Raw genomic sequence first — 21325 nt, forward strand, 5'->3', positions numbered from 1 at the left:
TACTGATCAAAAAGGTTTGTTAAAATTAATACAAAATAATAGCTACGAACAAAACTTAGGATTACATATGCTATTATGGATTTTAAATAAGCATATGGTTCCGAGGCTTTATATCGGTTCTTTGAGCCTTGTTTTCATTAACAATGGATAGTATGCTAACCTGGCCCATCAACACTCCTCTTTTATACTTGAGGTTAAGTGAAGTAGCTCTAGCTAGACTTCGCCTCATGTATCTCTTGTTTGTAAATTTTTACAGACTAAATAAAGGCAATTTATTATTATTATTATTATTATACGGGCTTGGGACCTGCTGTGGGCATGAACGCAGCTTCGTAGCTACTCACTCCACCCAGTCCTCGCGCTCATAACCCCTAGGCAGGGTGTTATGAGCGCGAGGCAAACAGGAGACTCCACAGGCAAAGCGGAGTCAGATAGGGTGACTCGTTCCTCGTCACCCACTACGAAAATTGATGGGAAAATAATAAAGCAGGAATCAAAGTTTAGATATCTGGGAATAGATATAACTAGTTACGGAGATGTTGAAGAAGAATTATGACAACAAATCTTAAGAACAAGTAAAGCGGCGGGATCTTTTAATGACACAATCTGGAAGAACAAACACCTAAGACAAGACACAAAAACAACAATCTATAAAGCAGCAATTGGACCTATATTAACATACACGGCGAAGACAAGACCTGACACATCTAAAACAAGACGACTACTAGAAATAACAATATCAGGAAAAAGTCTGTTATATAGGGAGAGAAGCGAAAACATAAAAAGAACATACCAATGGACCAAAGATGGACGACAAAACGGAAACGGGAGTCAAACAAACACATTAGTAAAATGGCAGAGGATAGAATAGTATGAATAGCAAGTCATCAAATGGACGAAGAAGTATTAGCAGACCAAGAAAAATATAATGCGATAATTTAAACAATTTAGAAGGCCAATATTGAAGAAGAAGCAGGCTTTAAAGCCTACATAGTACAAGATGGAAGAAGAAGAAGAAATAAGCATATGGCTCCCTAAATCTAACGATGCTATATGAGGCCATAAGAACATTAGAAATACCAGAAAAACTTATAAGGCTAGTAAGAATGACTCTGAGGAACACGATGAATAGGGTAGCAATAAGAAAAAGCTTTTCAAGATAGCTCACAGTGAATAGAGGTTTAAAACAAGGGGATCCGCTATCAACGAATTCATTCAACCTAGTATTAGAACAAATCGTAAGAAGATAAAATATAAGCACAAATAGGACTATTTTCAATAGCAGGGAACAGTGCAGGGCATACGCGGGTGATGTGGTGATACTAGCGAGAACAAAAAACATTTAGAAAAAGTTTTCCAGAAATTTGAAGAAGAAGCGGAAAGATACGGATTAATAATAAACCAAATAAAAACGCAATTAATGGAAATAAGAGGAGACATAACAAATAATAACAAATATATCAAAATGAAAGGAGCAGAGACTGTTTATAGGTTTAAAAAAGTGTCAGAATTTGAATACTTAGGAGGAAACATAGCGAACCCGGGAAAAGAAGAAAAAGAGATAGACAAAAGATAAATGAAATGAAGCAGATCGATAGGGTCACTAAGTCATTACTGAACGCAAAAATGTGTTAAGAACAGCTAAACTGCGAGTCTACGAGACAGTAATTAGAATCACAGTGATGTACGCCAGTAAAACGTGAATTATGAACAAGCAGGAAGGAAAAGAAAGTAGAGATCTGGGAAAGAAAGGTGCTCAGAAAAATCTTCGGAGGAATAAAGATGGCAGAGAATATTTGGAGAAGACAAACGAATACAGAAATAATGAGGATATATGGAAAACCAGCAATTACGGCAAAAATACGAGCCCAAAGAGCTAGATAGCTTGGTCACATACGAATGCCGGAGAATCAAACTATTTCGATTTTCGAGAGAGGAAAAAAAGAAGAGGACGTTAAAAGAAGAAGCAGTAAAGCAAGACTTGTCAGAAATCGGCGTGAGAAATTGTAAAGAGAAAGCAAGGGACCAAAAAAAAATGGAGGGAAATAACCAAGTTTTTAGACGCCAGGGGCCTACAACGCTAGGAGCGCTATTATATATATATATATATATATATATATATATATATATATATATATATATATATATATATATATATATATATATATAAAAGGTAAAAGAAATAATAAATTAGACTTACTCACAATCAATTTAATTTAATTGATTCGTCTGGATAGTTAAATTAAATTGATTGTGAGTAAGTCTAATTTATTATTTCTTTTACCTTTTGAAATGGACTCACACAAGCAACACATTCATATATATATATATATATATATATATATATATATATATATATATATATATATATATATATATATATATATATATATATCTTCTTCTTCTTAAGGTGCCATGCATTTCTGCGTAGGCGTCCACCGTACATCGTCTTGTCAGGTGAGATGTTAAATATTCTGGATTAAATAATTCTGTTTTTAGCAGCATTGCGAAGCATTTCATAGCTGTGGATTCCTGTCCATTGTCGAATATTGCGCAGCCATGACATTTTTTTTACGTCCGAGACCTCTCCTACCCTCTATTTTCCCTTCGAGTATCAGTTGCTGAAAAGTGTATCGTTCTCCTCGTATAATGTGCCCCAAGTATGCAGTCTTCTTACTTTTTACATAATTAAAAAGTTCCCTATCCTGTAAGTGTGCTCTTCTGAGTACTTCCTCATTTCTGACCCTGTCCGTCCATGATATTCTGAGCATTCGACGCAGGCACCACATTTCGAACACTTCAAGTTTGTTAATGGAACTGGCCTTTAACGTCCATGCTTCCATTTCGTACAGGAGAACAGGCCACATGTAACACTTAAGCATCTTGTATCGGAGGTTGAAGTCCAATTTGCGATCAGTCAGAAACTTACGAAGCCTCAAAAAAGCATTTCTGGCTTGTTCAACTCTGCTCTTTATTTCATTCTCGGGGTCCCAACCCTCATTCAGCAAACATCCCAAGTATTTGAATTGCCTGACTTGTTCGATTTCTTCTCCAGAGACATATATCTTTGCGTTGGGGTAATCATTTCTACTTATAATCATTGATTTTGTCTTCTTGATATTTATTTTCAAACCCCGAGCTTCACTTGCAACTTGCACTTCACTTTATATATATATATATATATATATATATATATATATATATATATATATATATATATATATATATATATATATATATATATGTTTATTGAGAGATAAGTGGTCTTAATGGATACTGTATTTAGTTTCCAGAATGTTTAGAGTTTCGTCGATAGGAATGTTTGTAATGAGTGAGACAATATCGAAACTTACTAGCATATCTGACGGTGATATAGGGTATTGTTTAAGAAGTTGGATGAAATGAAAAGAGTTTTTGACGAAGTCAAAAATGGATGGAATGAAATGGATATAAGTAAAATTTTCTTAATAAAAGAGATGACGCCATACGGTTACCTTCTACATGGCAACCTCTCATAATGAAAATATCGTCCCATGCATCCTCGAATCAAAATCCCACTGTCGGAAATGTTCGCGCCAACTCCCGCGCCAATCCCCACCCTAACATCCACCTAGGCCACGTCATCATCGACGGTATAAATGAACCGTCCCCTGTTCCCAGTCGTCAAGCTCGGCGCAATGGTTAAGATTTGTTGGCGCCCAATAATCTCAAAATGTTATCCTTCCATTATTACTGTTCATATTCACTACCGACGCTCTCGCTCATGAGCAACGAGTTGTTCTACACCAGATTATATACACAATATAATACGTGTTTAATGGAGGAAGGCGATTGATAGGGACGACTGGAGAAAAATTCTTGAGGAGGCTAGAACCCACGCTGAGTTGTAAAGCCAGAATAATGATGACAAAACCAGTAAATACGAGAAAAAATAATGTTAATTATACCGATCACTATATAAGATATAAAAAGTTAATCAATTGGAAATTCGAACAGGTTAGCCATGTATCAACGTGTGTATCAAACCGATATATAAGAAATAACTAAGCTTGCAAAAAAATATCTAAAAACAATGTTAATATTATGTAGGAGTACATTGGTTCTGTGATAAGTTGAAATTCTTTAATTATTATAATATAATAATAGTCTCCCGTTTTATACCGCTGTCGCGGCTTTGGGAGTATAGCAGGGTAGTCTGCTATATCTAGGGCCTACGGTATACAAGGAAGGTAACATGGCCAGTGCTACGCTTCAACCGTCTATTATTACCCCTGGTTTTACCCAAGGTACTCATTTTTATTCAGGCTGAGTCGACCTGGGGCCTATAGACATTTTTAAAATGTCTAGATGTTCTTGCCGGCGGTGGGATTCGAACCCCGGACCACCGGCTTGCGAGTCAAGCATCCTACCGCTTGCGCTACGCAGGCCCATTATTATTATGTTACGAAATATTAACATTTTTTTGGTATTTGATACATTTACTTTCAGGATTATTTAGAGCAGCTATTATGCAAAGCGGAAATTCTTTATGTTTGTGGTCGCTAAATAGAAATGCAAGAAAAATCGCTAAAGAGACTGCACTTGCACTTGGTTTTAACACGAGAAATACCACTGAAATGGTAGCGAACCTGAAGAAAGTAAATTATACAGATCTCCATCGAGTCAGCCTCATTACATCTGTTACGGTAAGTGGGTTTTTAACATTAATTATTTTATATATTTATGTTTTATATACAAATAAATTTTCGATTTTTTAGTTCGATTTTAAAATCTTATAATTTCTTATTCTTATTCAGATAACGTTAGGGAATCCTTTAGCTGGTATAATGTTTAGCCCTGTAATCGAACCATATCATAAGGATGCTTTCTTTTACAACTATAGCGACGTTTTATTAAGAAAGGGGGAATACAATCGAGTTCCTGTAATAATTGGTGTTAATTCAAAAGAGGCAGCAGTTGCGGATGGTATTCCAGGTAAGGAAATTTTATTCAAATTTTATTTTATATAATTATTGCTATATAAATAGTGTGTCAATTTTAAAACCTACAATGGGTTATATCTCACGAACAAAAGCTAATATCGAAAAATGCTCGAAACCGTTTCTAGGATAGTAAGGGGGAACTAAAATGACATGAAAGAGAATTCACCCCCATTAACCCTCTAGGCCCCACCCACAACTAAAAAATTAAACTTGCAAACCCCTATGTCGACGGTGTCACGACAGAAAGGCATAAGCGCCATTGACAGTTTTTTTCAGGAGACACAAAAAACTTTTAATATCGCTTAATATTTCTTTTTTTACATTTTTTTGGCATTTTATTATTATCGAACTGAGGCATTCTGACTTACCATATGTTATTTATAAAACAATTATTATAAACATGAGATATTTAACATTTTGGTGCTTACGCCTTTAATGTTAGGTTCTGTGTTGTTTAAGCCTTTTTGAAAGGCGGTTACCTTATTTCGAAAAAAGTATTTTGATCAAAAAATGTCGCTTAGGAACTTGTACGCCTTTTAATTTTACGGAATTATAACAAAAATGGAGAATAAATCTTTTCATTTTAAAGCATAACAATTAAGTAAAAATAATACAAATTAAACAATACACAATAATATATTTATGAGTTTCTTAGAGTTATATTGGTGTAAAAAAATACAAAAATAAAAGTTAATATAATTATCACGTTATATTAAGTAAAAAACAACAAAAACTATTAAAACGTACCATTTTTTCTACATTGATAACTAAGTAAATTGTATTATAAAACTAATAGAAATAAAATGCAAATCAAAATTTGATAACAGAAAATAACATTTATCAATAACAAAACAAACTAATAGAAACGAAGAACCGATATAACAGAAAATTGAACCCGTTGATGAGCTAGAAGGTAGTGAGCTAGAACTAATGCTGTCAATTTCAGTCTCATTTTTAAAAAATATTGTCAAGGATGATGAATCTGATTCGGAGTTTAAAGAATCATTTTGTTGTATAAAATCATTACAACCTATCTTATCATTAACTAATGAACTAAATACTATTGCGGCATTATTACTACTATCATCAGTATCATCACTATCTGAGTAAGGTACAAGCTTTTTATCACAGGTTAATAAATCAGTCTCTTCTTCGGCAGTTTCATCAATATTCGAAAATAAACGGCTGTCAATATTCAAATTTAGACTTGAGGAAAACTGAAACCCACAATGGCATCATCATCTAGAACAGAACTAGGCATTTGGAGTTCTTGTTCATGGTCTTTTAGTACAGGCTCTAAAAGAATATCATGCTTTAGCGCTTCATTGAGGACCTCATTTTCAGTGGAAAATGAACCATGGTTTTTTTTATTTCCGCTGGATTCCTGCACATTGCTTTTCTGATCTTCCCAAATGGATTGCAATGCAAGATTCATTATTTTATGCCCCCGAGAAACCATTCTACAAACCATTAAAAAAAAAGAAGTAAGCGCCATTCAAATGTTAGTTTTTTAAAATAATATTACTACCAAAATATAACTTTTAAATTAAAAAAAAAGAAAATTATACAACAAAGTCAATATATATTTTATTTAGGTTCAAACCTTATTTAAGTCGGTTAAGTAGTAACTTTTCTATGGCAAATCTAAGTCATAGTGTATTTTAAATGGTCAAATGGCGGTTAGATAAACGAAAAAATTTTTTCTGAAAAGGCCTAACCGACAGTCGGTAAAATTGTACATTCTTATGGAATATTATGATTTCTCAAGATAAATAATCTAACTAAACGCTTAACAAAACATTAAATATTAATAATATTTCAAATTATTGTTTACCTTATTGATATAACCACGTTTTCAGACCCAAGACGTAAGCACCACCTTCCACTACAGATCTTGTCGCTTACTGATTTCGGTGTCTCATCCTCATCTTTTAAGAAACTCGTTTGGCGGTTAGAAAATTCAAAGCTTGTTTTAGTCGAGTTGGAATTTTTTACAGCTGCGTCATTTTCATAGTCGATAGGACGTAAAATGTATTTTATTTTGATACCAAAACATAAATTTATAAATTTTGGCGCTTATGCCTTTTTGTCATGACGCCATCGATGTGTGGTAAATCATTGAAAAGAGTATAAAAATGCTATCCAATGGTATAAATAACAATTATACCGGGTGAAGCAATAATTAGGAAATTTTGGCTTAAATGGAAAATTTAATGAGGTTTTAGATATTATTCAGACTAAAAAGACTTGTAAAATGTGTTTTATGGTGAATATTATTTGATAAAAAAGAGATATGGACGCTAAAGCCTGGATGCTTAATTAAACTAATAGATTTCTATATATAGATTCATCGTCAAATCTTGAAAATACCTTGGCCACTAATAATTTTCATTAAAGAGGTTTACAGCGAATAAATAAAGAGAAACAATTATTATCACTGATCAAAAAATAACAACAAATTATTTGGAACATGTGTCTAGACACGAAAAATAATACATGTCCCAATTAACTAAAAAGGGTAAAATATTAGGAAAACGAGGTATTGGAAAAACAAATTTGTTGTGCATGAGAAAAATTAGACACCATACCATGCCAGGCTTCGAAAAACTTAAAATACGAACAGCAGAAAATTTTTAAGTAATCATTAACTTCCATTCATGGGGATAAAACTTGAAGAAAAGAAGATATTACTTTATGAGTTGTTTATAAATGTTGAGATTTCGTTGCTTTATTGACATTTTATTTTTTTTTCTTTATATATTCCAGTGTAGATTCCAATATTTTATTGACAATAATTTAATGTATTCTAGCCCAAGAAATGATTTTTTTTTATTTTAGCGCTGATTAATCTTTACTTTGCAAAATATGATTTCGATTACACCTTGTTAGCTCCTGTGGATATAAATAAAAATAAAGTACGTAGGGATTCTGCTGCTTTTGCCATTAAATATCACTATTTTGGAATAACACCATTAGCTGTACAGGAAGCACAGTTAATAGAAGTAAGTTACACGCTTTACTCCAAAAAATTTATAGATTTAGTATCCACAAAAACTAAAGAAAACTGTTTATTAGCTAGTAGACTGTATATTTATAGTTGTAAACTTTTGTTTTTTTGCTTTTATAAAAAAAGTATGGGACAAAAGTTGATAGTACGTTTTTGTTAATATTTGTTTTAAAGAATATATTAATTTTTTTTAATAATTTTTAGTATTAAAGAACAAAAATTTGAATTGAAAAAAACCATCAACATTCGTAATTACGGCCCATTGAGCTGGAATTAGATTAGCAACTAAAATTGTGCCCTTATACCGGCCTAATCTATTTTTGTAAATTCTACTCTTTTTTGGCACAAGAACTAAAGTGTTTTATAAAAAATACAACCATTAACCATTTCTAATGAACAAACAATTGCTAGGTAATATCAAAGGCTAACATGCCTGTGTATTACGGGGGCCATAAAAACAACTCCTACTGCAGCGTTGGAAGTCCTGCTGAATCTAACACCACTTCATATCTTTATACAGAGCGAAGCCAGATCAGTGGTGCACAGATTAATCCATAGTCAGCGACATATAAGCCAGATGAATGGTGTTGACAACAGAAAGCTAATCGAGGAGCTAAAAGCCGATATTGTGATGGGGCAACCTATCGATGCAACAGTTACGAGATATATTGTTACTTTAACAATAAGTTCACAATTAAGATACCTGGAGGGAAGACTGGAATAAAGGTGTATCCATATAATCTGCTGCTACCTGGTACACGGATGGCTCAAAAGCATCGGAGGGTATGAGAGCCGGCATAGTAGTGACAAATCAAGAGATACATTTTTCGGTAAGTCTATCTAAGGATGTGACAGTTTTGCAAGTGAAAATAACGGCAATCCATCACTGCATGAAAGAAATAGAAAGGCAGGAAAGAACGTTCCGTTCAGTTGCCATCTTTACATATAGTCAAGCAGCGTTAAGGCACTCAATTCTGTAGAGGTCAATTCTAAGCTAGTATGGGATTGTGTGTGCCCTAAGTAAACTAGAAGACCATAGCAAGGCTACGGTAGCCTGGGTACTGGGGCACGAGGGTCATAAGGGCAATGAGAAAGCAGATGAAATGGCCAAACAAGGCTCATCAATGCCATTCATTGGACTGGAACCCTTCTGCGGCGTTGCAAAGACAATAAAAAGAACGGCTACAAGTAAGTGGGTAGCTCACAAATCTCTGGAATGGTGGAGGAATTCATCAGGACAAAGACAGGCAAAACAGTTCATGCCAAAATTTACGGCAGACCTAATAAGCAAAGACAGGAAAACAGTCAAAGGCATACTAGGTCTTCTAACAGGGCACTGTAAGCTGAATAGGCACTTGAAGCTGATGGGATTATCAGATGACGATCTGTGCAGATTCTGTCACCTCAAAGAAGAAACAGTAGAGCACATACTATGTCAGTGTGACAGTCTGGCAAATGTGCGGTTCTTTGCATTAGAAGAAGAAAATCCACCGGAAAATAGCTACATGGAAGGTACAGCCTCGAAGCTATTAGACTTTTTAAAAAGGGTCAGGCTAGAGAATGTTATCTAGGATTAGAAGACTACAATAGATCTAAAAAGGTCGCAGTGAAATAGACCAAAAGGCCACCTCTCTAAATCTATCTATCTATTGAATATTGCAAGAATAGTCAAATTATATTTGAGTTCAATATGAAAGGAAATCTACAACGACGGGTCTTTTTGAGAACAGAATTATGTACTGAACAAATACATAGATGGCTGACAATGGTTTTTGCATAAGTCCCTAGGATTATTCAGACATTTCATGGAAAATTAGAACCGGAGTCTTTGAACAACGTCAGGAGGTCCGCGTAATGTTGAATATAAAATAAAAAAAATGATACATTTTCACTAATATAGAAGTTAAAATAAATTTTAAATAATATGTATATACCATAAATATATATATATATATATATATATATATATATATATATATATATATATACCATATATATATATATATATATATATATATATATATATATAATAAAACTATATATATATATATATATATATATATATATATATATATAATAAATTAATATATATTTTTTAGTAGATTTCCTTGAACTTAGGTTCATAAAAAAGATTGTCATGATACTAAGACATTTTAATTTACTTTTTTCTACGTTTCGGTAGGAAATCCATGCCTTTTTCAAGAAATAATATTGACTAAAAAATATTTTATTAAAGACATTGTAAGATTTAAAAGAGTATTTAATTAATTTAATATATACTTAAGCAACGAACTTTTACATGCTTGATAAGTCAAAAGTTTCTCTTTTAAATGTTGTAATGTCTTTGATAAAATGTTTCTTATTCAATATTATTTCTTGAAAAAGGCATGGATTTCCTGCCGAAACGTAAAGAAAGTAAATAAACATGTCTTAGTATCATGACAATCTTTTTTATGAACCTTAGCCGAAGAAAATAAAATTGTTTTAATTCCAGACCGATAGAACCTGACATATACCCAAGAAAATTAATATATATATATATATATATATATATATATATATATATATATATATATATATATATATATATATATATATAGATATATACAGGGTGGTCCTTAAGTAATTGTACAAAAAGAAACAGTAGATTCTACACTTTAAAATCTTACGATTTAAGCCAAATTGCTTTAATAAAATGTTGATATTAAGAAAGATACAGGGTGTTAAAGTGTAAAATTAAAATTTAATTTTTCGCTATAACTTTCATGTTTATAAACATTTATGGATGAAAATTTACAAATAGGTACTTTTAAATATGAGAAATTATAATTTGATGCACACTTTGATGTAACTGGTAGAGGGCGTCACTTATGCCACATATGTGGTATAAATTTGCACTTAACTTTTTTGCTCTTTAAGTTACCTGTATTTGGGATAAAAAATATTAAAGATACATTATTTTAACAAAAAAAAAGATATACTCGTTAATAACTTTAAAACTCAACAGTTTTCGAGATAATCGCATTTTAAAAATCAGCTGCATAATTCTGATCTACGGCAATTACTCCAGGCAACGAAGAAAAAATAGACAAAAACATTAATACTTCTGAATTTTGTTATAAAATACCTTTAATTAAAGTTAATAGTTAACGAAATATTAAATAAAATAAATATATCAGCAGGATAATTAATAATAGGATTTGACAAAATAACAGAATAATAGGATTTTACATCAAACATTCTACGTTTTATGTTAAATTAAAGTTATAATCAAAACATTTTGTTTACAAACCAAATTAAGAAATATTTAAACTAAATAAAATAACTTTTTGGCAAAGTAAGTGTTCGATATGTCCACCATTTTCTTTAATTCATTTGTCAATATATTCCATAAAAGATCGTCCCATATTAAATGTTATCATTGGTTCTAAAGAAACTGCTGCAGTATTTATTTCTTCCCATAGTTGGTTGCGAATGTGTATGGGATTCTTATAGACACGTTGTTTTAATGCGCCCCATACACCAAAATCAAGCGGATTAAATTCGGGGCTACGTGGTGGCTATAATGTATAATGGATGAATATATTATTTTGGATACATATCCAAATCGTATATTATGGAACTACATCGTATTTGTCGCAGAAGTTAAATATTGTATTAAAATGTGATGTATCTCGTTCATTGGTTACTTATATACATACGGAATAACCTATCGATGACATTACTTATTTATATGATTACGTTACAGCTTATGAGTAACTATAATTACATCTCGAACAAATGGACCATTATGATTTACTAACGAACTAATATTATGCTAAACTAAATGGCCTGTGTGTTTACTATATTTATAACAATATCGGTTATTAGGACAACAATGATGTTTTTGTAAAAATGCTAAGTCTTTCAGGTTAGATTTGTAGCAAAAGTATTATGAAACAGGACACATAATATGTGTTATTCAATACCTGTGCTCTAGTTTCTATTGGTTCTAATAAAAATTGGTAAACAATTTACGTAATCAACAATAAGTATTCTTTTCGGATTTTGATTATTATGAATTGATTCGAATTATGAATTAAATAATTATATCAATATCTCACCACATTGTCAAGGAATATGACTACCACGACCAACCCAACGTTCAGAAAAGTTGTATTTAAGTATATTCTAACTGCCTTCTCTCTAGAATGTGGTGATGTACCATCTTGCATAAACCACATATTTTGTGTTTTTAGCATTTTACAATAGAGAAAAGTAATACAACGCCATTATAGAAACTTAAGAAGCGATAGCAAAGGAAAATTGTAAACATGATGACGGCCCACGTCTGAATACGGACACGGCACCTAAATAAGAAGATGAAATATCTTTTCTCCAATAAGACATTTAGCACCCATAACAAAGCATGTTGTGATGTTACATTATCATCTTTGAGTTGTTTTAATAAGAATAAACTATGAATTAGACTTATCTACAGGTATTCAGTGCTTTACCGCACAAATATCAAACTAAGAATTATTGTGCAGCTGACTTATAAAATGCATTTATCTCGAAAACGATTGAATTTTCAGGTTGCTAACAAGTATACCTTTTCTTTGTAAAAATACTGTATCTTTAATATTTTTTAACACAAATAGAGCTAGCTTAAAGAGTAAGAAAGTTAAGCGCAAATTTATGCCACACATATGGCATATGTGGCGCCCTCTACTGGTTACATTAAAGTAACTATAAAATTATAATTTATCCTACTCAAAAGCATCCAACTGTAAATTTTTGTTCAAAAATATTTACAAACGTAAAAGTTATACCGAAAAATAAAATTTTAAATTTCCACTTTAACACCCTGTATCTTTCTTAATATCAAGATTTTATTAAAGCAAGTTGGCTTAAATCGTAATATTTTCAAGTGCAGAATCTAAGGTTTCTGTTTGTACTTGTGGTTACTTAAGGACCACCCTGTATATATATATATATATATATATATATATATATATATATATATATATATATATATATATATATATATATATATATATATATATTATTGTGATATTTAAAGTCTTGGTGCGCCAAGCTATAATTAGCTAATTAATTTTTTTGATTAATTAAAATTATTTAAATGATATGATTATGACTCTATCACAATTTTTAATTCTTTTATCTCAGGGTTAAATTCGTGCTTCAATATCTATGCTATTACATGTGAAAGGTAAGGTCCAGAGAATACCGGAATAATAAAAAACACATATGATCTAACACTATATATTGAAATAAAAATAATGAAATAATTCACACTCAAAAGTTTTCAATAAACAAATCTCATATAAGGATTCTCAAAATTTTGTTCTCCGTACGTGAACAATCAAAATTAATGGTACAAACAATATTAATTGAAATCTCAAAATCCCAAACTATTCTAACTCTCCTAATCCAAATATTTATATCCTTTCTAAATTACGTGTAAAAATTGTGTTATCAATAAAAGAAAAAAACTGCAGAAAACAAAATTATCTCTCTCTGATGATGAGTGGTCCAAATCCTTGTTCCTTGTAGATTATATTATCTCCTCTCAACCGCTCCCTATGTAATCAGCAATCTTACATCAGATTGTTGCAAGTATATCGTCCTTAATGATCTCCTTCAAAAGCACAAATCATTCAAATTATGATAGCCTTTCTCCTCTCGATAAACTGAATCTCTCGTTGGCCCGAGTGATAAATTGACTCTTGGAATATCTTCTCTTTACGATAAACTGAATCTCTCGTTGGCCTGAACAGTGACTCTTGGAATATAAGTAGAGAAATATGACTTACAATATTTTGTTGTTTCAGCTTCTGTCAGATACACTAACTCCACAAAAACTCACTAACATTCAACACTACTGCTTGCTACATTTCGGGAACCGACAGAGAACAAACACTGTTCTTTCTTGAAGACTTGGAAACCAACTGCCTATATTTTCTCTCTCCTCAATCTAGCTAAACTTTCCTTATCCCACCTTTTTCAATCTCCGCCAATCAAAACTCGTCACAATTCCCCATTTTTTCATTTCGATAACAAACAAATTTTTACCTATAATTATAAAATTTCCTAAAACTTATTTACAAATATTATTTTCTATAATTCTTAAAACTAACAAAAACCTCTTTCTAAAATATCTTCTATTGTCTTTAATTAATGCACTAATGTATTTGTAAAAACCCGTTTCAATTTGTCTTTTGTTTCACTTAAACTTATGCGGGTCAACTGAAGTATTACAAAGAAATAATTTATGTAAAGCTTACTTTTTGTTTAGTACAGATAATCCAAGAATTTAATAACTTTCCTTCTTAGAAATGTTTGTTGGTTATACTTTCTGAATTATTTTAATTTTTTTGTTGAACTTTGAAATATTTTAAACAAACCAATATTTTCTTGATTTTACATATCATAACAAATCCCCGCCATTTGATCTGCCGAAAACTCTTTGTTAAATTTTAAAATGACAAAAGTTTTCTAGGATCAAATTATTTCACTATGTTATTAAAATCTACTTATGATACTGACAAATGTCGTGAATGTTAAAATACCCCGTATATTGCCTGTCTTTATACGGGATTGGATATATTTTCGTTTTAAATTTTTCCAAGTATTTTCCCTTAAAAGAAAGTTCATAATTTTTAACCACTTGATTTACTTTATTAACAAAATCTCCATGGTTTCCTAAAATCTTCTCTATTTCCTTCTCCATGTTTTTTCCACAATTTATTTTTCTTTCATCCACCTTTTGTTCACATGTGTTCACTGTCCATAATACTTCTTCACAAAATTCTGGATTCTCGTCCATCAGTGCCATTTTTTCTTCTGTTTTCTTTTTATCCTCTAATTCCCTTTGGTATTCCGAGCACCATGTTTCTATTCCTTTCACTTCTCTGATGATACCTTCCTTTTCTTCCTGCTTCCATTCTGTTTTATCGTCGGTTGCCAACAATTCTTCTGTACCTTCTATTTCCTGTTTTTCTCTGGTCTCCATCTTATTTTCCTGCTTTCTTTTCGAACTCTTCTTCTTTTTCTTCCTTCTCTTTTTCTTTTCTGTTAGATCTTGTTCTTGTACTTTCGGTTTATCCTCTACAGTCATCTCGATTTCTTTGCGTTTTTCCTGTGCATTGATCCTTCCAGAATTTGTTTTCCTATCTGTTTGCTTTTCTTCTCCTGTGTTGTCTGGTTCTGCTCTGATTTCCAGTTTATTTTCCGAAAAATTTATGGTGATATCTTTTTTCCTCAATTCATCAATTCCCGCTATCATATCATGATTTAAATCTTCAATCACCACACATTTCATAATATGGAATTTGTTTCCCACTCTTATCTGTACTCCCAAGCCTTCGTTTACTGTCGTCAAATTTTTATTGTTTGCACCCACTAAATCAACCCTAGGAATCTTATACACAAATCTGTCCAAATTTAATTCTTTTACTAGTTTTTTATTGATTAGCGATATCTCCGAGCCAGAATCAATCACAATTTTAATTGCTTTATGTTTTATAACAGATTTTTATATTTATAACAGTTTTATAACATATTTATAACCCCAAGAGTTATGTATATAAATCTAAGACTAAATAAGAGATACAATCTGAAAATAATCCAGGTGTACGCCCCCACCAGCGATTACGAAGATGAGATTGTTGAAGCCTTCTATGAGGAAATCGAAAGAGCAAAAAAGCAGGAACCGGCCCATTACAATCTGATAATGGGAGATTTTAACGGGAAACTCGGAAGGAAAAAGGACGAACAAGAAGTAGCAATCGGAGATTTTGGAATCGGAGTAAGAAACGAAAGAGGCGAAATACTTACCAACTTTCTACTGCAACACAAACTGTATGCAATGAACACCTTTTTTAAGAAGAAACAGAGTAAAAATGGACGTGGGTTAGTCCAGATGGAAGAACTAAGAGCGAATATGATTATATATTAACAGACAAAAAGCAAATTATTCAAGATGTCACTGTACTTAATAAACTATCAGTAGGAAGCGACCACAGACCAGTAAGAGCTAGAATAACGATAAACCTACAAAAAGAAAGAGCAAAGATGATAAACAGTGGCAAACGCATAGTTTGGAATTCACCAAATCAGCCAGAAGCGTACATAAAAAATATAGCAGAAACTTTACAGAGTAATAATCCCAAACCTCTAAGTATCGACGATCATAATAAATTAATTACAGACTCGGTTAGAAACGCACAACTCAAATTTTGCAAGAAAAATTACACCAAAAGTGAAAAGATTAGCAAAGACACAAAAGCTCTCATGGAAATACGACGAAACCTAAGCGAGAAAGAAAAGGGAAACAAAGAAGAATATAGAAAACTAAATAAAAGAATTTCAGCGGATATTAGAAGAGATATAAGAAGATATAATACTAATGTAATTACTCAAACAGTAGAAAAGAACAAAGGTTTAAAGATAATGAAAAGAGAACTCACACAAAGTAAAAAAGAAATATACAAGCTAGAAGATAAAGACGGAAAGGCAACAACAGATAAACAAAACATTCTGAAAATAACTAGAGAGTTTTATAAAGACCTCTATACCAGCCAAAGATCACAAGAAAATTTACCGACACGAGTAAAGACTCTCATAAATCAGGGATCGGAAATACTTTTACCCATTACTGTGTCAGAAGTAAGATCAGCTTTAAAGGAAATGAAGAACCATCGATCGCCTGGTGACGATGGACTCGTTATTGAGGCAATAAAAGCAGGAGGAGAAATTCTATTAAAATCAGTAAGCGAACTGTTTAATAAATGCTTACATGCGGGTACGATTCCTAAAGACTGGAACAATGCAGTGATAGTCTTGTTACACAAAAAAGGTGATATTACTAAATTAGAAAATTATAGACCCATCAGCCTCTTGACACATATGTATAAACTCTTTATGAAAATCTTAACAAAGAGACTAACACCTAAACTTGATTTCTATCAGCCCAAAGAACAGGCAGGCTTTAGGAGAGGATATGGCACAAATGACCATTTGCATACCATAAAGATCTTAATTGAAAAATGCATCGAGTACAACATACCACTGGTTCTTGCATTTGTCGATTACGAGAAGGCTTTTGATACTGTAGAGTTTGAAACCGTATTGGAAGCCCTAAATCAAAGCCGAATAGATTACAGGTACACGTCACTAATCAAAAACATCTACGAGAACGCTACATCAAGTATACGACTACACGAAGACACAGAAAAATTCAGCTTAGATCGAGGAGTAAGACAAGGAGACAATATTTCACCAAAATTGTTCACGGCAGCTCTAGAGTCAATATTTAAGAACACCCAATGGCAAGATATGGGCATCAATATAGATGGAGAAAGATTAAATCATCTGAGGTTTGCAGATGATGTCGTATTAATCGCAGATAACTTACAGGATACGGTTTCTATGCTACATTCGCTTAAAAGTCTGTCTGAAAGAGCAGGATTAAAGATAAACTTTGAGAAAACTAAACTTATGACAAATCTCGTAATGAGTGGAAATATAACTATCGACAATAATACCATACAACAAACAGACACTTACAAATATCTGGGACACGAGATCAAAATAAACAGAGACAATCAAACACATGAAATACAGAGGCGAATAGGCCTGACATGGGCAGCATTTGGCAAACTAAGCCATATTCTAAAAAGTTCAATTCCCATGTGTCTCAAGCGAAAAGTTTATAACCAATGTGTTTTGCCTGTACAAACTTATGGAGCAGAGACTTTAACACTTACGCAGAAATCTGCGAATAAACTAAGAGTTACACAACGAGCCATGGAACGTGCAATGCTGAATGTGAGCCTCCGAGACCACATAACAAACCGACAAATCAGGCAAAGATCAGGAGTTCAAGACGTCATCGAAAGAACCACGAGACTTAAGTGGAACTGGGCAGGACACTTAGCCAGAACACAAGATGGACGATGGACAAGACGAATTATGGAATGGAGGCCCAGAAATTATAAAAGAAGCCGAGGACGACCACCGACTAGATGGACCGACGACATAAAAAGAGTAGCGGGAAACTGGCTACAAGCGGCCCAGTGTAGAGAACACTGGAAAGAACTGAGGGAGGCCTATGTCCAGCAGTGGACGGGATTGGCTGATTGATGATGATGATGTTTTATAAATGCATCTAAAAATATTAGATTAGAATTAGAGATTTGTCTTTCGTTTCCTATTGCTACATGATTCATCTCCCTTCTATTTTGTTGTTGGAAGCTCTGGTTATTTCTATCATCCCTTTGTTCGTTAGTATTCCTATTCGGAGTATTTTGTGCATCTCTATTCCTGTTGTGATTTTCATATGTTCTATGTTGTGTGTCATTCCTGTTATCGTAATTTTGTTGTCTATTGTAATTATTGTGATTTCTCGGCCTATATTCGTTTGTTGATCTGGGATGTCGGTTTCTCTGGTCATAATTTGATGAATACCTTCTTTCCGGTCCATTATATTGGTCATGTTGTCTTCTATTTCTCATTTCTTTTCTTTTTGCTTCTTTTAATTGAAGGAATTGGCACAAACTATCAATATCTTGATAATTTCTCAAAATCACGTGGTCTTCCAACGTTTCCTCAAAATGTCTGCTGATCATTTCTACCAGCTGTTCGGTAGAATATTTGTATTCTAGATATTTTGAATTGTTATATATCTGCAAAGCATATCTTTCTTCAGATATTCCCATTTTTTCGTGATATTTTCCATTCTGTAGCTCTTGGTTGATTTCTCTCTGTTTATTTTTCCCCCAGAAATAGTTGAGAAATTTATTTTCAAAATCTGTCCAATTTTCAAACTCATCTTCCTTGCTTTCATACCATAACGCTGCTCCTTCTTTCAAATGGTTTCTAATTGTTTCTTTGCAATCGTCAAAATATCTAATATGTTGTAATTTGGTTTTCAAATTTTTAACAAACGGTACTGGGTGTGTTTTCCGAATATCCCCGCCAAACTGTATTTTTATGTCACCCGGACTTTGGATGAGTACTTCTCTCCTGTCTCCCATATCTCGTTGTTTTCTGATATCCTCAATTTGTTTTTCTATTTCTTTCTTGTCTTCTTGTAAAGCCATTTCAAATTTTGTTTCTAACTGTTCTAATTCCTTTTTCTGTACAGTCTTAATATCTTTCATTTTAGTTTCTATTTCTTCTCTCTGCATCTCTAGTTTCCTCTCTGTTTCTTCTCTGACTTTTTCTAAACAGACTTTTACCTCATTTTCATATTTGTCCCAACGCTTTTCCATTTTTCTATCATTTTCTTCTAATTTTTGTTCATAGTTTTCCAAGCGCTGCTCTATATTTCTGTTATTTAGTTCTATTGCTTGCCTTGTTTCCCGTTGGTTTTCTTCCATTGTTTGTTTTGTTTCATCCATTTTTTGTGACTGGAGTTGCATTAGTTGTAATATTTTATCTATTCCTGATAGTTCTTTTCTCTCCTCAACTATTGTCACATTTCCTTCATTATCCGATACTTCTTCCAAAATTGTTTCATCTTCTCTGTTATCCTCCTTCCTTTCCTGCATTTTAATTTGTCTCCTTGTGACAGACATGTTGTTACTTTTTGTTATTGTTTTTGTCCCCGCCAAATGTGAAATTTTACAACACTCTATATGTTTCAGAACACGACAATGTTTCTCCCCAAATGTATTAAATTTTCACGACAAATATCAAATATGCAATCAGTAAAATTCAAATAATTCAAAATAAATATCAAATGTACGATTGGTAAAGAAAATAAAATCAAATAATTCAATAGCAGTAAATATCCACTAACTACGATCAATCAATAAATCAAATTTATATTCCCTGGAAAAAATTGTCAAAATACTTTCAAATTCAAATTCCCTCAATGTTATATGTTTTTATCTCTGGATCACCTGTACTTATTCCAGATCTCTTTCCCTTCCTTCAAATGTAAAGCTGCGATATTTTCAAGCCCCACGTTTTGGAAGCCAGTTATTGTGATATTTAAAGTCTTGGTGCGCCAAGCTATAATTAGCTAATTAATTTTTTTGATTAATTAAAATTATTTAAATGATATGATTATGACTCTATCACAATTTTTAATTCTTTTATCTCAGGGTTAAATTCGTGCTTCAATATCTATGCTATTACATGTGAAAGGTAAGGTCCAGAGAATACCGGAATAATAAAAAACACATATGATCTAACACTATATATTGAAATAAAAATAATGAAATAATTCACACTCAAAAGTTTTCAATAAACAAATCTCATATAAGGATTCTCAAAATTTTGTTCTCCGTACGTGAACAATCAAAATTAATGGTACAAACAATATTAATTGAAATCTCAAAATCCCAAACTATTCTAACTCTCCTAATCCAAATATTTATATCCTTTCTAAATTACGTGTAAAAATTGTGTTATCAATAAAAGAAAAAAACTGCAGAAAACAAAATTATCTCTCTCTGATGATGAGTGGTCCAAATCCTTGTTCCTTGTAGATTATATTATCTCCTCTCAACCGCTCCCTATGTAATCAGCAATCTTACATCAGATTGTTGCAAGTATATCGTCCTTAATGATCTCCTTCAAAAGCACAAATCATTCAAATTATGATAGCCTTTCTCCTCTCGATAAACTGAATCTCTCGTTGGCCCGAGTGATAAATTGACTCTTGGAATATCTTCTCTTTACGATAAACTGAATCTCTCGTTGGCCTGAACAGTGACTCTTGGAATATAAGTAGAGAAATATGACTTACAATATTTTGTTGTTTCAGCTTCTGTCAGATACACTAACTCCACAAAAACTCACTAACATTCAACACTACTGCTTGCTACATTTCGGGAACCGACAGAGAACAAACACTGTTCTTTCTTGAAGACTTGGAAACCAACTGCCTATATTTTCTCTCTCCTCAATCTAGCTAAACTTTCCTTATCCCACCTTTTTCAATCTCCGCCAATCAAAACTCGTCACAATTCCCCATTTTTTCATTTCGATAACAAACAAATTTTTACCTATAATTATAAAATTTCCTAAAACTTATTTACAAATATTATTTTCTATAATTCTTAAAACTAACAAAAACCTCTTTCTAAAATATCTTCTATTGTCTTTAATTACTGCACTAATGTATTTGTAAAAACCCGTTTCAATTTGTCTTTTGTTTCACTTAAACTTATGCGGGTCAACTGAAGTATTACAAAGAAATAATTTATGTAAAGCTTACTTTTTGTTTAGTACAGATAATCCAAGAATTTAATAACTTTCCTTCTTAGAAATGTTTGTTGGTTATACTTTCTGAATTATTTTAATTTTTTTGTTGAACTTTGAA

The 21325-nt window shown here is 32.3% G+C and overlaps 1 protein-coding gene and 1 long non-coding RNA gene across 2 annotated transcripts in view; one reads left to right on the forward strand and one right to left on the reverse strand.

Moving 5' to 3' along the window:
• Window positions 1-21325, forward strand: part of LOC140447601 (carboxylic ester hydrolase-like) — a 95347-nt gene that overhangs the window by 39604 nt on the left and 34418 nt on the right. Inside the window, exons 5-7 of the mRNA XM_072540351.1 lie at window positions 4489-4685; window positions 4797-4974; window positions 7821-7984. Coding sequence (XP_072396452.1) covers window positions 4489-4685; window positions 4797-4974; window positions 7821-7984 — 539 coding nt within the window. The remainder of the gene's footprint in view (window positions 1-4488; window positions 4686-4796; window positions 4975-7820; window positions 7985-21325) is intronic.
• LOC140447604 (uncharacterized) lies at window positions 5605-6865 on the reverse strand. The gene is made up of 2 exons (XR_011951612.1): window positions 6817-6865; window positions 5605-6442 (listed from the first exon to the last, which is right to left on the reverse strand). It is a non-coding gene; the product is annotated as an uncharacterized lncRNA (long non-coding RNA).

The sequence above is a fragment of the Diabrotica undecimpunctata genome, chromosome 8, assembly GCF_040954645.1.
Source record: "Diabrotica undecimpunctata isolate CICGRU chromosome 8, icDiaUnde3, whole genome shotgun sequence".
NCBI classification, from domain to species: domain Eukaryota; kingdom Metazoa; phylum Arthropoda; class Insecta; order Coleoptera; family Chrysomelidae; genus Diabrotica; species Diabrotica undecimpunctata.